Source organism: Polypterus senegalus, chromosome 4 (genome assembly GCF_016835505.1).
Source record: "Polypterus senegalus isolate Bchr_013 chromosome 4, ASM1683550v1, whole genome shotgun sequence".
Classification (NCBI taxonomy): domain Eukaryota; kingdom Metazoa; phylum Chordata; class Cladistia; order Polypteriformes; family Polypteridae; genus Polypterus; species Polypterus senegalus.
The window spans coordinates 8,580,653-8,602,021 of NC_053157.1; the positions used below are offsets into that span (position 1 = coordinate 8,580,653).

The following is a 21,369-nucleotide window of genomic DNA, read 5'->3' on the forward strand; positions in this document are numbered from 1 at the left end:
GATTGGTTCCAGCAGACCCCCATGACCCTGTAGTTAGGATATAGCGGGTTGGATAATGGACGGATGGATGAACTGAATATAAATAAGCTACTAGGAGCAAATCTGAGGGCAGGGGAGCAGCTCACAGTTCACTTAAGCACATAAGTAACAGGTTAAACGTACTTATTTCATGTTGTTAGCAGTTTAAATGAATAGCACTTTACAGCTAAACAACATTTGACAATTAGTGTTGCCTGAAAGCATATATAACATTCTCAAAACCTCTTAATTTATTTCAGCATCACAGGAAAACTGGAGTCCATTTCAGGAGAGGATATGCAATAACTGACATGTGCTCAACTGCGGATCAACCTAGCACACCCTTTTTTGCATTTTTGAGATGTGGAAGGAGAACCCACATTGGCAAAAGCAGATCATGAAAGCTCCACACAGACAATGAGGGATTTAAACCCGGAACACTTGATCTGTGAGAGGGGAGAGCTAAACACCGCACCACCTTCCCATTCAAACATTAAAATTTTTTAACAGTAGTACTGTTTTTGAGAGGTCAAGGATGTGTTGTAATATTTGACATTTACAAAATTTGCTTGTGGAAATTTTCTGAATACTGCAGGATGCTGCAGGGTAATGTTTCTCAAAATATTACAGAGGTATTTGTTACTTCACAAAAAACAACGTACCCCAACACCACGATATCAGAGAAAACGTCACCCTCTTTTTACAATCGTCACAGGGCAATGTACCAACTGATTGACAACAAAAAGGAAGAAGCTGAGCACTGCCAACACAATGGGTCTGCAAAAATCAATGTAGAAGTCACAAAATCGACAGATTTCAGTAAAAGCTGCAAAAAAAATCAATGGTTGTCAGACGCTTTTTACACATTAGCAAAGAAAACCAAGGAAGCCATTTACTGCTCCGAGTTGCTACTGCAGAAATCATGTAGCGCAGGCTATGTGGCATTACTAAAGAAATACAAGTTTTAGAATGAAATAAATTTTTGCAACAGGATTTCATTCACTTTTTATTAAATCAAAAGGGTACGTGTATTTCAAGTCATTGCCAAATTTGACAAGTAATTATCAGTATAAATAAGCCGAAATATCATAGCAGACTTACAGTTAATGACAAGAATTGCTAGGCAAGTGAACTGGGTTTATTCATTTGCTATTAAATTTCTCAAATTATTTTATTATTTTCTCTGCCTTTTTTTCTGCTTTCACCATAGCAGTGTGGTGTGAATGAAAAATCTATCTATTCTAGAGTCCAAGCTGAGAAAAGCTCATAGGAAGTACGTAATATGGCAAAGCAGCTTAAATATCCTGTGCTTCTGCGACCAGTAAGTAGCACCAGCAGAAAACTAAGAGACGAAAAGACTGCCATGACCCACCAACAAGCCCATTGTCACTGTTACTGTTCAGACAAGCACAGACATGGGTCAGTGTGGTCTCAATGTTCCTTGAGCTTTCTCAGTCTGAAAACATGTACTGTATTTTACCAGGGTGGCTTATAGTGCCCAGGTGACTTTCACGTCTGATTGATAGATAGATAGATAGATAGATAGATAGATAGATAGATAGATAGATAGATAGATAGATAGATAGATAGATAGATAGATAGATAGAAATGAAAGGCACTATATGATAAGATAGATAGATATGAAAGGCACTATATGATAAGATAGATAGATAGATAGATAGATAGATAGATAGATAGATAGATAGATAGATAGATAGATAGATAGATAGATAGATAGATAGATAGATAGATAGATAGATAGATAGATAGATAGATAAACCCAGCCGGGACACCCTAAGACTGAAAGAATGGGGGAAGGCAGCTACTTTTAGGCACTGACTCCCCCAAGACGCTATATGGCAGCTCCCCTGGAGTAGAGCAATGCCCCAGACTCCCACAGTACACCCTGGGACTTGGAGTTCGCTACCTCAGCCCTGCTGGGTGGAAGGACCGGGAAAGTCATGCTTCGCTCATAGCCCAGAAGTACTGTCGAGTCATGAGGATGGAAATCCAGAAGTACTTTCAAGCTGAAGAAGAAACTTGAGTTTTCCATGTGACCCAGAAGTGCGGACAAGTCATGTGACCAGAAGAACTGAAGCACTTTCCGGGTCAAGAACTATATAAAGGATGGCTGAAGACCAGCAAGCGAGCCAGAGTCGGGTGGAGGTGGACAAAGCTCGCTGGGAGGTGTGGAGGAGATAATAGAGAGAAAGAAAGAAAGAAAGAATTGTGATTATTATTGTGATAATTACCTGAATTATTGTGGCTGTGGTGCTTAGGGCACTGTTTATAAGAAGAAGAACATTAAATATCTTCTTATCAGAAGTCCTCAATCATGGTCTTGGAGGGCCGCAGTATCTGCAGGTTTTCCTTCCAGCCAACTACCTAATTAGAATACAGTCTTTGATGATAATTAAATTTGGTATTTATCTCTATGCCTTGTTAGTGTTTTTATTCATCTAAGAGAAATTTTAATTGCACAATATATTAATCTAAAAGAAATTTTAATTGCACAATAGAGTTTCCTTCTTGGAGAGCATTATCAATGTGTTTTATGGACCAGAACAGATTTAAACTTGATGGTCCTTCCAAATCCCCTCTCATTATTTTTTTTTAAACATTTTTAACACAGATACTTCATGGTGCACATGCACAGGTTTAAAAGGAAGCACATTAGCAGGAGAGCTGCTGGTTTATTGGTTATCAAAATTACATTATTAAGTAATGTCTGGTTAAGAAAACAGGCAACAATTAAATCTTAAATGTAGCTGCTAAAAACTAAAATAGGCAATTAAGGAATCTGAATTGTAACAGGCAAGATAACTAAAATTAAGCCCAAAAAATGTATTGCTTTAGTAATAAATAAATGGGTTCTAATTAAGAAATTGGTTGAAGTGAAAACCTGAAGCCACTGCGGACCTTTGAGACTTTGAGGACCTCCGTTCTACAATGTAACAAAAATTTTCTTTGATGAATGAAAGTGCTAACAAGGTATAGTGTTAAATATCAAGCTTCAAGGAAATTGGCTGGAATGAAGACCTGTAGCCACTGCAGCCCTCCAGTCCTAATATACAGTGGTGTGTCAGGCAGCTCCTATTGAAGTGATTTCTTGATTGAAACAGGTGTGGCAGTAATCAGGCCTGGGGGTGGCTACGGAAATTGAACTCAGGTGTGATACACCACAGTTAGGTGATTTTTTAACAAGGGGCAATTACTTTTTCACACAGGGCCATGTAGGTTTGGATTTTTTGTTCTCCCTAAATAATAAAAACCATCATTTAAAAACTGCATTTTGTGTTTACTTGTGTTATATTTGACTAATGGTTAAATGTGCTTGATGATCAGAAACATTTTGTGTGACAAACATGCAAAAGAATAAGAAATCAGGAAGGGGGCAAATAGTTTTTCACACCACTGTAAATAAATAAATTATATTTAAATATATGTAATATTATTGTTACTATAATTGGAGAATATTTATTTGTGGTATTTTCTCAATTCCACTCTGATATTTAAAAATTCAAAACTCTTGGCTTTAAACATATTATCATTTTATTTTTGATTGCAGACCAACAAGGAGGACATCCACAAACTCTTTAAATGGAATGAAGTTCTTCATTCGATTGACTTTTTAGTAAGCTTGGAAATGGGGAGGAAGAGGCAATTGTTACAATGTATAAGGAAGCAGGAACATCAGAATGAGAATGAGAAGACATTTTGCTCTAGTGCAGGTTTGTGAAGAGAAGTATGCAATATGGCTCCTGCTACTCCTTAGTCACAATAGTTCCCACATGTTACATTATTCTGAACATGAGCAGGACATCTTCGGATGAAGCAGAAAGGTCAGATGTTTCAAAAGATTTGTCTCAAATTTACTGATCTTTACTGAAATATCTAAAGGCTAACTCTCCTCAAATACTCAAAACAAATATTCATTCCTTGATGTTCTTTTAATTTACTCCATGTTCATGTCTTTCTTCTAATCAACACTAACTGCTTTCTGTCTACAATCTGTGCTTTCCAGATGGCAACAGATGATTTCTATGGGCGATGACTAGTTTTACTTCAAATCTCTTCTTCCTGCTCCACAAACAATTCAGCACTATTGTACGTCAATGTTAGTATTTTTTAACTTCAATACATGTGGCAAAATAAATGGAGTAATATTTAACACCTAATATGGACTAAGACTGGCCATTGGTGGTCCACTGCAACTTCAGTTTTTGAAAGCCCTCAATCATAAAACACCTTGAAAAGTACTGGCATACACTTAAAGGAAGGTGTTAGATTGTGAATGCCTCTGGCTGCAGTTGGATGCCTTTTTTATCGCCATTTTCCTCCATTTTTGTTATTTTGGTCCAAGTGCTGTCATATGGAGTGCCATGGATTGCATATTACCACACTGCACATTATATGTACTACAGGCACCATTTTGTGTTTAAACAGATGGAAAGCATCTGGTACTGATGCTGCAAAAGGAATTCCAGCATCGAGACTTTCCAGCATATCCTCAGAAGAACCAATTTCAGGTCCTTGCAGCACTTGGCGCTTTGCTAAACCAGATGGTTGGTGTAAACCTTATCCTGCTTCTGACACCGACAGCAAGTGCCAATGCGGATTCTTTGGTGTTTTACATCACTCTTTTAGGTAGCTGTTGCCACACTAGGTGGGATTCATATGTGAGTTTGTAGGTCCCACTGAAGCTGCTCATTTAGAAATATAAGAAATCTAACAAAATGAGAGGAGACCAGTCCGTCCATCAAGCCTGTTTGCTAATCTAATAGCTAAGCTCTCCCAATATCTCATCCAGATTCTTCTCAAAGGGCTTCTCAGTAGTTTGTTTCAGAGTCTCACAACTCTTTGTGTAAAGAAGTACCTCCTGGCTTCAGTTTTATCTGCAAGTATGAAGGAATGCCAGCTCATAGTGGAGATGACTTATCAACAGTCGGATGTGATGATTTATTAAATGCATATTGCCTGGATAGTTCTGTGCCTTGTATTTCTGTTATAGTTTCCACTTTGTTATACTGGTTTGCAATATGGCTTCTATTCTACATTACTGCTAAAGCAAGTAAAGTTCCCCTCAAGGACCAATAAAGTAGTGTCTATCTTATCTATTGATAGCAAAAGTTAGATTATTTAAAGATTCTGTACAATGATCTTTCCACCCATCTCTAAATTATTCACCATGTATCAATCAGAAGACACCAGCACTCGCCTGTTAATAGCAAGGCCTTTGGCGCAATGGTTTTTATGACTTTGTCTTCATCATCTAATTCAAATAAACATTTGTTCCCCCGATGTGCTCCGGTTATATTTCTGTCTCTCTCGCGCACTCATTCCATTTTCGCAAGTTTCTTATAATGCTGGTTTAGCTTATCTTATTAAAAACGGCCCATTGGCATGCCTAAAGGAATGTAATCCTGCAGACTGGCACACTTGCAATTGTTCTAATTGTTCCCATGTGTGCAGAGAGGTGTTCTGATGAAAACGGTTCACCTTCATTCTGTCAGAATCTCCTTGGGGGAATGGAACAGAGTGTTCTACAAATCTCTCCATGGGACACATTCTGAAGTCATAAATAAGTCACAGGAGATGAGAGGAGGCCATCTTGCCAACAACCTTGGCACAACCCGTTAGACAGCAAAGCAGTCAGTATGTAAATTACCTGGTTTCTATCAGAATCTAGAAATACCAGTCTATAATATATTATCATTTTAAAGGACATGATCAACCTTTGGTTTCAATACACACAATTATACTGTCAAATGCCTATGTTAGCATGAAGTACAAAAGAAAAATACTAAAAAGCTACATGTACTGTCCACAAGATAGGACTAAATAGTATTATAATATTTTTGTTAACTAGTGTTTAGTCAATGCAGTCTTGTGAAGTGTTATCCACGCACCTGAAAATGTCACCAAGTTTAAAGTTGATAATCGGGAGATAAAAGGTAAAATGACCAGAAAGTCAAAACCTACTATTAGTGCTATTGTGCATATATACACAAATCAAAATCCAAGAATTGTATTAAAGAATTTGAAACCAGTAGTCGGGATCCGGCGCTGTCCACGCAGTTAGGAGACCTGGGTTCGCTACCATAGTCCTCCCTGAACAGTTTGCAGGTTCTCCCACCATGTCTCGTGGGTTTCCTCCAACATTTCCTCCCACAATCAAAGACATGCAGGTTAGGTGGATTGTTCTAAATTGGCCCTAGTGATGATGCTTAAACAAATGATGTGTCACAAGGACATGTTTTGTGTGTGTCCTGCGGTGGGTTGGCACCCTGCAGGATTGTTCCTGCTTTGTAAGCCCTGTGTTGGCTGGGATTGGCTCCAGACCCCGTGACCCGTCAAATTCGGATTCAGCGGGTTAGAAAATGGTTGGTTGGTTGGAATTTGAAACCAGTAGTCGGGATCCGGGGAGTCCAAAGGGCAAAACTAACATAGTCATGTGAACAAGAAAGTATCCCCACCATGAAATTGTTGATTTTTTTTCAACATATCTGAACAAGCAAACAGTTGGTGGATGTTCAAGCAGTGCCTACAGATAAAGATAACAACAACAACATTTATTTCTATAGCACATTTTCATACAAACAGTAGCTCAAAGTGCTTTACATAATAAAGAATAGAAAAATAAAAGACACAATTATAAAACAAATGGTAAATCAACATTAATTAACATCGAATAAGACCCAGGTTCAATGGCCAGGGGACAGAAAAAACAAAAACTCCAGTCGGCTGAAGAAAAATAAAATCTGTAGGGATTCCAGACCTCTTCTGCCCAGTCCCCTCTGGGCATTCTACCTAACATAAATGAAACAGTCCTCTTTGGATGATAAACTTAAACAAATGATGTGTCACAAGGACATGTTATATTAATTCTCATAATATAAATGAACAAAAATGCAGGATTGTCACTTAGAAAAAGTAAGCCCACTCTTAAACTTATCACCACTTCAACTCCGTCAAATTAGAATTCCTTCCAGATGTGGCACCAATGGGAGGTGGACTGTGAAAGACGAAGTTTGGATGATGTAGGAATAGTGAATCAGGAAGTGCAGCAGATTAGCAAGGAGGGTGAAGAATGGAAAGGTCGTTGGTCCAGAAGACATACCTGTGTGTACACCAAGGAACAGGATTCTATCTACAGTATCTATCTATCTATCTCTGAAAAATAATGAAGGGTAATGGACTGGTCCAGTCAAAGCTCTGATTCGATTCTCTATGAAATGTTGTTGGAGTGGACTTAAAACAAACATCTTGCAACTGAAGGAATTTTGCATGGAGTAGTGGTCAAAAAATTCACTGAAGTGAGGGACTGGTGGGCAGATATACAAAATGCCTACAAGAAGCCTTTTCTGCTAAAGGGGATAATACCAGTTTCGGAGGCCAAGGCTGTACTTTTTCCCCAGTAGACTAGTACACCTAATGATATTTTTGTTGAAACAATGACTGAAAGAACACATTTGCCATGTGTTTTTTCTCCAAGTACTGTATATCACCTTTATCTTGCGGTAATCTTCATACATAATGCGCTACTGTGGCTGTCCATTTGTCTGCCCAGGATTTTAAATCACCTGTAGCTCGCAAAAATTTTGACCAATTTATCTGAAATTTGATACACATATACTACGTAACATCTACTATCCGCTTTTGGGGTGGTGATTGACCTCCAACGGGGGTTCTATCTACAGTATCTATCTATCTATCTATCTATCTCTGAAAAAGAAAAAAATGAAGGGTAATGGACTGGTCTAGTCAAAGCTCTGATTCGATTCTCTATGAAATGTTGTTGGGGGGACTTAAAACAAACATCTTGCAACAGAAGGAATTTTGCATGGAGTAGTGGTCAAAAAATTCACTTAAGTGAGGGAATGGTGGGCAGATATATAAAATGCCTACAAGAAGCCTTTGTGCTAAAGGGGATAATACCAGTTTCTGAGGCCAAGGCTGTACTTTTTCCCCAGTAAATTATTACACCTAATGACATTTTTGTTGAACCAATGACTGAAAGGCCAAATTTCCCATGTGTTTTTTCTCCAAGTCCTTTATATTGTGGTAATCTTTTTTATATAATATGCTACCATGGCTGTCCATTTGTCTGCCCAGGATTTTAAATTACAGTACCTGTAGCTCGCAAACATTTTGACCAATTGATCTGAAATTGGATACACATATACTACGTGACATCTACTATCCGCTTTTGGAGTGATGATTGACCTCCAAGGTTATTCCTCTTTTTATTGTTATTTTATTTTATTGTAGAATGAACTCTCAGCAGTGTGCAGTGGGGCTGGCTTATGTGTACGGGCGCCGTTCTCATCCCTACCACCTTCGCCGTCACTTCCCCTACCTCTTCATATCTTAAATCTTTCTTGAGGGAGATTGAAGACTTAAGTGCCAGCTTAAGTGAAAACTTAAAGAAAACGTACAAAGTAATTGCAACACAAAAACTAACTTAATCAGTTTTAACGTGAAAAGATGCTGACAGAAGAAGAGAAGAAGCGGGCTGCTAGGGTGGAGAAAAGAAGAACTGCTCAGGAAGCAGCAAGCGCATCAACTTCTGAGCAAACGAATGGTAAACTGGCAGAGAAAGAGTTTGAAGTCAAGTGTATTCACTGCACGTTATCGATAACGTACAGTGCGCCATTACTGGTGTTAGCATAAAAGATCACTGCTTACCAGTTCTAAAATGCTGAAAAGTCAACAGTTTCCATGGGATGTACTTACTTTCCATATGACTGTACATGTATGAAGGTAGTTTACTTTGAATATCTTTTAACTCGGATAATGTCAACCATGTAACTTCCAGGATCGAGCGCCTTATGAACTGTAATTGCGTTATGACGAAGGCAAAACAAAATGGCGTGCCCCAGAAAAAATAAAATTGCAACGAAGACAAGACAGAATAATTTCTGAAAATAACTATTATGAAAATAATGGCTAAATTCAAATTCTGTACTTCCAAAAACCCATAATGTGAAATAACCATTAAGAACAAAGGCTTAAAATAAGTGTACAAAAAATTGGCAACATACAGAATCACATATTATCATGAAATAGAGGGAGCATTTTCCATTATGGCTTAAAACACCAGCACCACAAAATATCCATTACTCTAGGATGTACCATATTTGAACATATTTCCTAAGTAATATTTAATATTTATAAACTCATTTGAAGTAGAGGAAAATATTTAATACACAGAAACACAAATCCTTCAAAACGAAACACAATAAAGAAAAAAATAAAATCAAATTCTATAACTGAACTTATTTAGATTGCTTATGAACTGTATAAAATCTTTAATGCTTTAACTCTTGATTCAACTTTTTTAAGAAAAGCACTTAATTGTACAGAGGCTTCTTGCAGCTTGGAAGAACTTTGTGGCAATATTCACTTTTCAGCATGCAGACAGTTAATAAAAAATCTTGAACGTGTGCCCTTAACAGTAGATTCTTCTTGTGTAGGATATTTCGGTGAACACCTTCCATGATTTATATCCCCCTGTATATGTGGTTTTGACTTCCTCTCATTATTTGTTAAAAAAAAATAATGATTTAAAGGGTGGCAGGCAGATGGGATTGTGATGCAAAGGTAATTTGAGCTGGATAAAATTTCTTTTACGAATCGGATCCCACAGCCAGTTGAACAAGTTTTTTTTATTGTTGTTATGTATCAATATGTTAATTGTTTTGTTGTCTTTGTATTATTCGTTTTCATTTTTTTTCAAATGTTATTCCTGACAATTGTAGTTATTGTTGATTAAATGTATACTTTCTCTTTAAGTTGACTTAAGTTTCTTATGGCTTGAACCACAGGAGGCAGGGCCACCCTGATGTCAACACTCCTAGGTTCCCCCTATTTAGTTATTTAAGTCAGCTGGGAAGGCTCAGGAGCAGGAAATCATTTGTTTATTGTGGAGTTTCTGTGTGTATTGCTACTTACGCTTGGATTTTCTGGTTTTTGTAAAGTTCTTGCCTTGTTTCCTTAAAATTTGTCTATGGATTGCATGCATATTGGGACTTGTTTGCTGTGGATTGCTTCTTTTTTTTGCTGGTGGAGATCAGGAATTTATTAACTTTCAAGTCTCGATTTGATGTTACTTTGGAGAATCTCTGTGAAAAGGACTCTTGTGGTTATCAATTTTTGTGGGCTCCTCAGAACCAATTTTATTAAAGTACACCTTTTAAGGGGTTTTAAAACACAAGGATTACAAAAAGAACATTTATTTTGTCTACAGGACATTTTGAGAAAGTTGGAATTTTGTATCATTATGTTGCAATGCTGTCATTGCTTTGTATATGGCAGCCAGTACATTAGAAGTATGTCACGTGACTTTCGGTTGCCGGGTGGCATGGTCATGAAGGTTGCAGCATCTGTCAGATACATTGATGTAGGTTTATCCTTGGGTTAGTGTAATAGATCAATTCCATTATCCATCCGTTTCCTTTTCTCTATAACTGAGGTTTGTGAAACCTGTCATGGCTCTGTGAAGATTCTGAGACACATGATTTTTATCATCAATGAACTGTATATGTAATGGGTCACTCACTAATTTACCTATTATTTTGAAAGATACTGTAGACAGCATGATCTCAAACTGTTAGTGAATTCAAGGTCTATACTTACATGGCGCAATGTGTAATGCCTTCGCTAAGCGTAGTAAAGGACAATGCTTAGATTAGCCAAATGAAACAACACAACAAACAATAACAAATTAATACAAAAAAAATAGAGAAACATGCACAATGTGAACCCTGGACATACCATATCTCAAAAATCTACAGTCAGCTGTTCAGGTCTGAAATCTTTTGTCAGCTGTCTGACAGCTAGAAACTGTAAACTGAACCGATATGAGATTTAGTCAGGCTGGTAAACAAAAAGACCAAAAACAGATGGCTGTGATTTTTTGCATTCGACACGCTGCATGCAAAGTATTATTATTTCAAATGAGACAACGCTAGCAGCAGTAGTTCGAGATAAAACATGGCCTTTTAATAACATGTTATAAAAGCTTAGACTTTTCTTACCATGCTCAGAATGGACCCGGCCCATGTTTGAATGTGCCTCAGCTTCTCTTTTCCCACCGTCTACCTTGATTAGCTTAGCAGTGCTGAGACAAGATTCAAAAAAATGATCAGAAAGCCACTTATCCTCTGCTGATTTGAAGTAAAGTGCCAGTGACAGCTGATTCTTATACCTTTCTTCCAACTGGCCTAAAACATAAAAAGATAATTATTAGTCATTCTACTTTCATGTCATTAATCACCATCGGTACTGAGCATGTAGAAGTAGAATTGTCACCCATACAGAGCACAGTGAAACTCTTCATTGCATGCTGTTAAATATTTAAAAATACATAGACTATAAACACTAGAACAACAACAACATTTACTTATACTGTATAGCACATTTTCATACAAAAAGTAGCTCAAAGTGCTTTACATAATGAAGAAAAGAAAAATAAAAGACAAAATAAGAAATTAAAATAAGACATTATTTAACATAGAAAAGGAGTAAGGTCCGATGGCCAGGGTGGACAGAAAGAAGAAACCCAGTTTCAAGATGTTTGCTAGGGTATGTTAGAATTAACACCATGCTACTTGGTAACACTAGGAAAGTGAATTTTTATCAGCACTTCTAAAAAAAATAATGAAAAAAAGCCCTGTATTATGGACCATATTGCAATTGCAAATGTAGAGAATACACCCAGTTCTGTGTCATAGACGACATAAACCGTTTCAGGATTCTAGAGCTAGTAAAGAACAATTGGTTGTACCCTTCCAACTCTGGAACAAATCTACACCTCCCAATGCCGCAGAAAAGCAATAGACATTTCACAGGATTCGTCACATCCCGGTCATTGCCTCTTCCAGCTTTTGCCATCGGGCAAGAGAAACAGAGCAATGAAAACCAGGACAAGCCACCTTAAAAACAGCTTTTATCCAAAAGCAATCATGGCCCTGAACTCAGAATAAAACTGCTCCATATCATTCTCCCAAAGTGCAATATAAACCTTAAGTCAACCAGTGCAATTTGTACATATGACAAGTGCAATTTGTATATTTCGTAAAGTACTTTTATTACTATTCGATTTGTTATTATTTTCTCTCTTCTTGTCTTTTTAACACTTATGCCTCACACTGAGTCGACCGCACCTTCAGTTTCGTTGTTCCTTTGTAAAAGTGGCAATGACAATAAAAATCCACCTGTCATCTATCTAAAGACCCCACACCAGTTTTCTTCCAGGATCAAATGTCAAAATGAGAGTCACAATGTAGCTTACACATAAAATAACGACAGCAAATTATTTTCATTGTACTTTTGTGTTTTGCCTTTCCATAGCAACCATTATCCTAGGGCACTACAGAAGTACGGATGTATTGTAGAACTTTTTGCAAGTAATTTTTGAACTTGGAGTTTAGGCAGATTAAGGCCCTGGTAACATATCATGATTTTTTATTTAATCGCAGACATTTTTTACATATTCTTAGCAAGGTCAGAGCAGTCACGGTGTACTCCCGTGATGGGCAGTCGTGTGGACCCATTCCAATCAGTCTGCAACCCACCCCAACAGAACCAAACAGGTTCAATTGTGCCCTAAGTCATAGAGGCGGGCTCACAGGAATGCAAGTGATAAAAACCAAGGAGTGCTTACCTTTAAATAAAAAATCTTGAACGTGCGAGCTCAACAGAGGATTCTTCTTGTGTAGGATATTTCGGTAAACACCTTCCACGATTTATCTCCCTGTGTAGGTTGGTCCAGATCTAATTATGCAATTTTCATTACACTATAACTTATTAAAAAGTTTATTACATAGAAAATCACCTGAAAAATCTCAGACCATCGAGAAGTGTGCGAACTGACGACATGAAGAATCGTCTTTGCACCGAACAGGAATCATCCCCGCATAAATCAAAGTCATCTAGACGATCTGGATCTGCATAATTAGATCTGGACCACTCTGTATATGTGCTTTTGACTTCCTCTCATTATTTGTTTAAAAAAATTATTTAAAGGGTGGTAGGCAGATGGGATTGTGATGCAAAGCTAATTTGAGCTGGATAAAATTTCTTTCACAGAAAGTAAACTGGTTGTACACTGTAACTATCAGATAACACAGCCAATTTTTTTATTGTTATTTATTAATATGCTTGGTTTTTTGTTGTCTTTGTATTATTAGCTTTCATATTTTCAAGTTATTTCTGACAATTGTTGGCTATTGTTGATTAAATGTGTACTTTCTCTTTAAATTTACTTATGTTCCTTGCAGCTAGAGCCACAGGAGGCAGGGCCACCCTGATGTCAACACTCCTCAGTCCTCCCTCTGGTTATTTAAGTCAGCTGAGAAGGCTCAGGAGTAGGAAATCATTTGTTTATTTGAGAGTTTGTCTGCATATTGCTAATTATGCTTGGATTTTCTGGTTTTTCTAAAGTTCTTGCCTTGTTTTCTTACAATTTGGCTAGGTAAGGCCTGTGTAGTGAGACTTGTTTGCTGTGGATCACTTCTTTTTTTTTTGTTGGTGGAGACCAGGGACTTAACTTTCAAATCTCGATTTGAAGTTATTTTGGAGAAACTCAGTGAAAAGGACTGTTGTGATTATCAATTTTTGTAGGTTCCTCAGAATTAAATTTTATTAATATACAACTGTTAAGGGTTTTAAAAACACAAGGATTACAAAAATAACAGTTATTTTGTCTACAGAACATTTTCAGAAAATGTTGGAATTTTTTTTTATCACTATGCTGTAATGTTGTCATTGTTTTGTATATGGGCGCCAGCACTTCACGAGTCCCAATGCATCTATGAAGAATATTAGGATGTGTCTGTTTTGGACCTCAAAAGAAGAGAGGCCCATCTGTCTGATGTCTATTGTTTTATGTATCATGACAGAATTTGGGGGTGGGCAGAGATTTCAGATGAACTTGCCATGCCAGGAAAACAATCGTACAGCACCTGCTCCGATAGGCATTTTATTGACTTTTAGAAAAAGGTGTTTGCTCTCAATATTGCAAAGCCTTACTGGGATAAACTTCAGCTTTCCCATGGTCCTACTCTGGATAAATATGTTAGGACAATGGATGGATGGGATCACTAACAGGTTCTTGACAAATAGGGACAAATAGGGACAAATGTGAAGTGAATCGGTGGGAGGTAGTGTTGATGAGTGATTCTGCGTCGGGGTGTACATAGGGGTCAGTGTTAAAAAGAATGGTTAAAAAAGAATGCTTTGAGCTGTGTCTTTGTTAATATGGAGTGTGGAGGTGAGTATAAAGCTTTCTCTGAGTGGTGGTGGTGGCAAGTGAGTATTGCTTGTGACTGGTTGTAGGGTTAAAAGATGTGCAAAGTGGTATAAGGATATTCTTAACGTGCATGTATGTCAAGTTTCCCCAGTTACCTTCTCTTCTTTATACTTTTGCCAGTGCCAAGGAAAAGTGATAAAAACCCCCACCTTGTAGTGACAACACATTTCACTCTATTATGCCTCTGAGGAAGCCATCAGAGTGTACTTTCAGTAAATATATTTTGTCTCTGACCTCTTTTTGCAGTCACACGATTATAAAGGATAACAAAAGGAACAATTTATCTGAGTTTCTCTGGTAACATAGAGCCAAATTGTATTTTGGGTCAGAAAGCTATTAAGTCGGCTGTATTGCCAGTTTTACATTTATTGAAATGATTTGTTAATGGCTGAAAGGGATGCCAAAATGCTTTTATCTGCCTTTGTAATGAATAAAGGACATTAGCTGTACTCGCGGCATGCTCTCGGCAGTCCTGGGAACATTTTCAAGAAGGATGCTAATGGACAGGTTCAGCTTGTTGTTTCAAAGGCACACTTTATCATGCACATCATTGCCTAGTGCTGATTAGACAAATGAATGCGACACAGGTTTAAAAAAAAAAAAAACTAAAAAATTGACAAATGGGGTGGGAGGCACATTCCAAATGCACGTGTAAATCACAAGTGAACTTAAGGAGTGCACCAATTGAAAGGAATGGAACAGCGATGCACTGGTTAGAGCTGCTGCCGAGGCAGATCCTGTATGTTGAGTCCGAGTCCCATGCCCATAAGTTGTCTGTGGGGAGTTGGAATGCTCCCTGTGTGTATGTAAGATTATCCTTACATATTCCTATAACTGTGCAGGACAGGTTAATTAAAGATTCCAAATTAACCCTATGGGACTGTGAGAGTGTGCATGTGAGTGTGTGGGCCTGTGACGATGCGGATTCACTGCATGCTCCCATCTCACTTACAGGAGCCCTTGAACCTGTCACCGTCGGTAATGTTACCGATGAGCAAGGCAGTGAGGCACTACAATGGAGAAAGGGGATGGTGTAAAAATGCCAAGTGCTTTTATGAAAACAACAACAAAACAAGTGTTCAAATAAAAGTGCAGTGCATCAAATCTTTAAATAAATAAGCCATTAAAACAGAACTGAAGTGGAGGTTAAAATCCAATAGAAAAAAAACACAATCCTTTAAAACGAGGTTAAAACAATGCTGGAAGCAGTCCTTTAAAAAAACACCAAGCCCGGTGACTTCTTTACCTGGCGGCTCCCTTGCTTGTCCCATCTGGGCCCCACAACAGGAGAGCTGACCTTCTTTCCGCTCCTCTGGTCTGGAGGCCCCCCGATCCCTGGCTTCGGTTGCGCACTCTCCAGACCGAGACTTGGCTTCCCTAACGACCAGGACGCTCACGTCAGGGAATTCACCACCCAAGCCTCACGACTCCCGCTGCCTTCTCGGCCTTACGCGGCCAGCTGTCCTACTAGCGGTCAATCCCGTTCCTCCATAAAATGTTCAGCAGGAGCAACCACTTCCAATTGCCATAGGTGTTGGCCAAACACCCCTGCTAGGGCTCAACTGTCCAGCTGCCTGCCTGTGAGCCTTCGCTCGCTCACTCATACCGGCTCTCTCTCTCTCTCTTCTCACTGCTTCCTGCAACCTCCATTTTTTTTACTTTCACTTTTTCTTCCCTAGCCACCTCGCGCTTCTATTTATGATGGGGACGTGATTCACCCGTGCACTTAAGTGAGACTCACCCGCACCGCAAATCACCCCAGGAACCACTTCAGCCACACATCACCACACCCCCTCGCTAAGCTGCGAGTGCGGTGATTATCTATTTTAAAAATGGCCCTTTGACGTGAGCTGTGGACCCACTATACCACAGGGCCCTGTCATGGACTCTCAAGCCATCCAGCGCTGGTTCCTGAGAAAGGGTCTGGGCCCCCTTATTATCCTGAATTGGATTAAGAGGATTTGACAATATTATGTTAGGTTAGATGAGTATACATTGCTTAAAATAAGTTTGGATTATTTTATGTAATTTTTATATGTTTTTGGATGCAAAATTTAAATAAAACACAAAATCCATTCACATTTTTTCATAAAAAACATTTTTTAGTTGTCAATTATAGGCTTTATATTTTTTGCACTATACTTAATAAGTATCGATATTTTATTTGAAATGATAATTTGTTTTGATGTAATATTTTCTCATATTAAAATGTTTTAAAAAGTTATTTTATTTGATAAAAAGGACAGAATCTAGCTGGAATTGAACCCGGAGATAAGTCCTAGCAGCATGTCTGTCCTGTCCTGTCCTTCCCACATCACTGGAGAATTGCAAACACACCTCACTATGACTCTGTCAGATGGTCAGTGCACTTAGAAATGATTAGCAAACGGTTTCTTTTTTTTGCGCTGTTAACTCATATTATGGCCTCTAGAGGTTGTGTGAACAGTCCTAATGTTTTCCACTATGTTTGTATAGACAGAACATGACAGATTTTGTGAAAAAAAATTATGCCTAAGACTTGCTGACCAGGACAAACTGACAGTGTCTGCTCTATTTGTGTTGAAGAACTTATACAATGGACGAAAGGTAAGGAAAAGTGTTTGCTTTGGGCATTCTGAGGATATGGAGGGAACCGATAAATCATAGCGATTATATTTATTTCTTCTCCTGCAAAATTTAAGTGTATAATAAAAAGAATCTGAAAGACATTGTTTATCCTAATCTTTTATCAGCAATAAGATCTGTACCACTTGGACCTGAGTTACCAATCCCCAATCCACCTGACAGTTTTGATTCAGCAGAATCTCTCAAAAGTAGAAAATACTTCAGGTGCTGATGAAGAACTTGAATATTAATAAGACTAATTTCTGATGCAGAATTTGATGGTGTGATGAATGACCTGGAATGAGAGGTCTGGATATCATCCACTTCTATATTTTTAGTTAACAATAAAGATCCAAATTATAAAGAAAAGGTATGTGAAAAAATGTATTAAAGTATAAGGAAATGTGTTGCAAAAGGAGTCTCCAAGTCCAAGTGCAATTTGGAATTTTTCCCTGAAAATCTTAAGAGGGGCGAGTGAAGAGCCCGGTCAAAGAGTCTATCAGGAGTCTATCAAGATATCAAGGACATGGAAAGAAGGAACCAGGGAGGTCAGGATGTCAGTATGATGGAGGGTTACTGCTGGTTGACGCACCAGAAAAAGTAGGCAAATGACATGCCACCAAACAAAGTCTTGCACCAAAAAAAAGTGACAAATTAAATGTGAGTGAATCAATATGTTTTTCCTCTTTAAATACTAGCTGTTCTAACTGTCTAAGTTGGGTTGAAATCTAATAAGCCGATTTCTGTGTGTATGCGTTATATTTTATATATATATATATATATATATATATATATGTCACACACGCATGGGAGGCAGCTAAAGGGCTCGAGTGAAGGCAGTTCTGAGCCATGCGGGATGTGGCAGAGCGCACTAACTCTCTTTCTCACTTCCCTGTAGACCTAACCCGGGAGGTTCCACCTGTCTCTCTGGGCGTCACTTCTGGGACCGAGCCAATGGAGACAGACCTTGCCAGCTCCGCCCCTGATGTCACATCCGGGACTAAACCAATGAACAATGAACACGTGCCCGACCCTTATGACCTCACTTCCTGTCTCCCCTTTAAAAGCCTTCCCTTTTCCCTTCTGTGTCAGTCTTGTTTTGGACTCTGTTGTAAGCACTTCAGTGCTGGTATTTAAAAGAAAACGTTGCAGCCAGGATACCGAATTACATGGGTGGCTGCCCCAAACCTTTTTCTGTCTTTGTCTCGTTTTGTGACAGTGGCGTAGTCGGCAGGATGGAGAAGTCCCAGAAGAGAAGGGGACAGGACCTGCAAAACACCCAGGTGGGAGCGTACCGGGGCCGAGTATTCAGGCGGGAGGGTGCCCGTGGTTGGCGAGACCGGTGCGGGCTCCGCTCCCAGCACGCAGAACTAGGCCATCTAGAGGCCAGGGAGTGTGCGGGTGGGGCTCACCGAATGGGCTGCCCTGGAGGGGGAGACAAGAGGGACTCAGTATGCTCTCTTGGGGAGAGTGCCTGCCCCCAGTGAAACCACAGCCCCTTTACCACCTTGGGGTGCCCCAGACTGGCAGGTGAGTAAAATAACAAGTGGAGGTTGGACCCTGAGAGGCCGACCAGTAAACAAGCCTGGTCCTTATGGGCAAAAGTATGGCAGTGGCTACGGCCCTTGGAAAACAAGCCCTACCAGGTCATTGAGCAGGTAGCGTGCTATCTGCTCCTGAAAGCACTTCCCAGGGCTTCACCCAGCCGGTCTGGGGCGTGCAGTTTGAACATGTCAGGGCTCATAGAGCTTCTGGAAACACAGAGGGCGGCCTCACACTCTGGGAGAGCAGAACCGTCCTTCTGCCAAACTCAGCCGGGGTATGTCCCAAGACCTAGCCCCTCCCTGTATAACCCGGAGCTTGCATGGCGTCCAGCGCCGCTGGCACGCAAAACCGCTTGGAGGCGAGGAGGAATGCAGGTGGAGGGGAGGAGGGCTTGGTGTGCTCTGACAAACCCGTTGGCGGTCCCGCATACAGGCGTGGTGATCGTTAGGGTTTAAAACTTCCGCTCTGCTCGATTCCGGCAGCAACATTTCCATTGTTGCCCGCCGTTTGTGCTACCGCGACAATGGCTAAAATTCAAGACCAGTATAACCTGTGTCCACGGGAAACCCGCTGGTACAGCACGCCGCTTGTGTCATTAGCTACGGAGGATCAGTCCAGAAAGTAACCGTGGCAATCCTTCCTGATCCTCCACACCCGGTGATACTAGGGCGGACTGGTCTGACATTAAAAGCGGTGAGACACATACCACTCCGGGGTTAAGTTGGGCCTCGTTATGGGCGGAGATGAACCGTCTCAAGCTGCCTCCACGCCGTGTAATCAGCCGGCAGAGAGGTGAAGCAGCCGTCCTGGCTGGCGTGGCAACTCCGGGCGTCGCAGGCTGACCGTCATCCACCAACGCCGCGGCGGGCGGGAGAAACCACGCCCATTGAGGTCGGCGCTGACCCTCTCTCCGTGTTGCGGTTTCAATTTAAAAGACGCCGGCTTCTTTCAAAGGGAGCAATGGAATGACGACTCCCTGAAGTTTGTAAAAATGCAGTGGTCCTTGTCAATGGCCAGCGCACTAGTCAGTCGATGCCACAGGGCCCCTACTTTGTGTTAGATAATGACCTCCTTTACCGTGTAGCAATGCATGACGGGCAGGAGGCGAGGCTGCTGCTAGTGCAGCGTACCTTCCGGCGGCAGGTCTGCGAGCTAGCACGCCCACCTCCTAGGTGGCCACCTGGGCACCGAAAAACTCTGGAGCGGATCAAGCTCCGGTTTTACTGGCCAGGAATTAATGAGGAGGTTAGCGCTTTGGCGCTTCCTGCCCGGAGTGTCAACTGCGACAGATTCCTAGGAGGGACCGTGCTCCTCTTGTTCCTATTCCCTTGATTGGCGTTCCCTTCCACAGAATCGGGGTCGACCTGGGTGGGACCTCTAGAGCCCTCAGCCCGAGGACACAAGTACATTTTAGTCCTCGTGGATTATGCTACGATACCCGAAGCTGTTCCGTTGCGCTCAGCTACCTCTAAAGCCATCGCACGGGAATTACTAGGGTATTGGCGCGTGGGGATCCCCAAAGAAGTCTTGACAGACCAGGGGACCCCTTCACCTCGGAGACGTTCAAGGAGACTGCCAGATTACTGAAAATAAAGCATTTAAAACCTCGGTGTATCATCCTCAAACCGGCGGATTAGTAGAGAGGTTTAATCAAACTCTCAAGCAAATGCTACGTAAGGTGGTCAGCGAGGATGGAAGGAACTGGGATCAGCTCCTCCCCCTCGTCCTTTTTGCCTATCGGGAAGTCCCACAAGCCTCCACGGGGTTCTCCCCCTTTGAACTACTGTATGGGCGACAACCTCGGGGCATATTGGATATTTTGAAAGAAGGCTGGGAAGAAGAGGCTCTTCCCACCACTAACATACTGGAGTATATCGCGAGTTCTGCGATAGATTTGGAAAGATTCGCCTGTCCTTAAAAGTCACATGGAGGAGGCTCAAGCAGCACAGGTTCGCTACTACAACCGCTGCACGTCTCTTGGGAGTTCCACCCGGAGATCGGGTCATGGTCTTAGTGCCTACCTCCCACTCTAAGTTGCTTGCCCACTGGCAGGGCCCCCATGAAGTTAAGGAGAGGAAGGGACTGGTCGACTATTTGGTGAGTCAACCCAATGCGTCGGCCAAAGGAGCGGTATATCATGTGAACCTGCTGAAACCGTGGAAGGACAGGGACCCGATCCCTCCTCCGGCCAGCCCGCTCACTCTTCGCTCACACACACGACCTTAACTTTGGCGCAGACTTGAGACCCAGGCAACGGCAGGAGCTGGAAACAGTTATCCGGACCGTTGAGGTAGTCAGTGAACACCCCGGAAGGACCTCTCTGATTGAGCACAACATTGTGACAGAGCCCGGGGTTGTTGTCCGAGAACGCCCGTACCGTCTTCCCGAGGCAAAAAAGGCTGAAGTGGAGCTTGAGATCAAGCGCATGCTGGAACTAGGTGTAATTGAGGAGAGTTATAGTCCCTGGTCCAGCCCCATTGTGCTCGTCGGTAAGCCTGGCGGAGTTGGAGGTTCTGCAATGACTTCCGTCGGCAACCAAGTCTCCCAATTTGATGCCTATCCAATGCCAGCGTGGGCGACCTCCTCGAGAGGCTTGGACAGGCTCAATACCTGACCACACTTGACATGACAAAGGGTACTGGCAGGTTCCTTTAACGGACTCCGCGAAGGAAAAACGCGTTTAGTACCCCTAGCGGACACTGGCAGTATCGTGTCCTTCCATTTGGGTTACACGGGGCTCCAGCAACCTTTCAGCGTCTGGTGGACAAAGTGCTTCGGCCTCATAACTCATACAGTGCTGCCTACCTAGATGGCGTGGTCATCTATTCCAGCACATGGAAGGAACACCTACAGCATGTCCAAGCGGTATTACGGACACTTGGTGAGGC

General features: G+C 41.0%; 1 protein-coding gene across 2 annotated transcripts in view; it reads right to left on the bottom strand.

Moving 5' to 3' along the window:
- ttc29 (tetratricopeptide repeat domain 29) overlaps window positions 1–21,369 on the bottom strand; it is a 263,802-nt gene that overhangs the window by 176,763 nt on the left and 65,670 nt on the right. The window contains exons 5-6 of one of the 2 annotated variants that reach the window (XM_039750219.1): window positions 11,228–11,243; window positions 11,058–11,140 (exon numbers count right to left, since the gene is read on the bottom strand). In XM_039750219.1, the coding sequence (XP_039606153.1) occupies window positions 11,058–11,140; window positions 11,228–11,243 (99 nt within the window). Of the gene's footprint in view, window positions 1–11,057; window positions 11,244–21,369 lie in introns of both variants that reach the window. The other variant, XM_039750218.1, reaches the window with a different exon arrangement.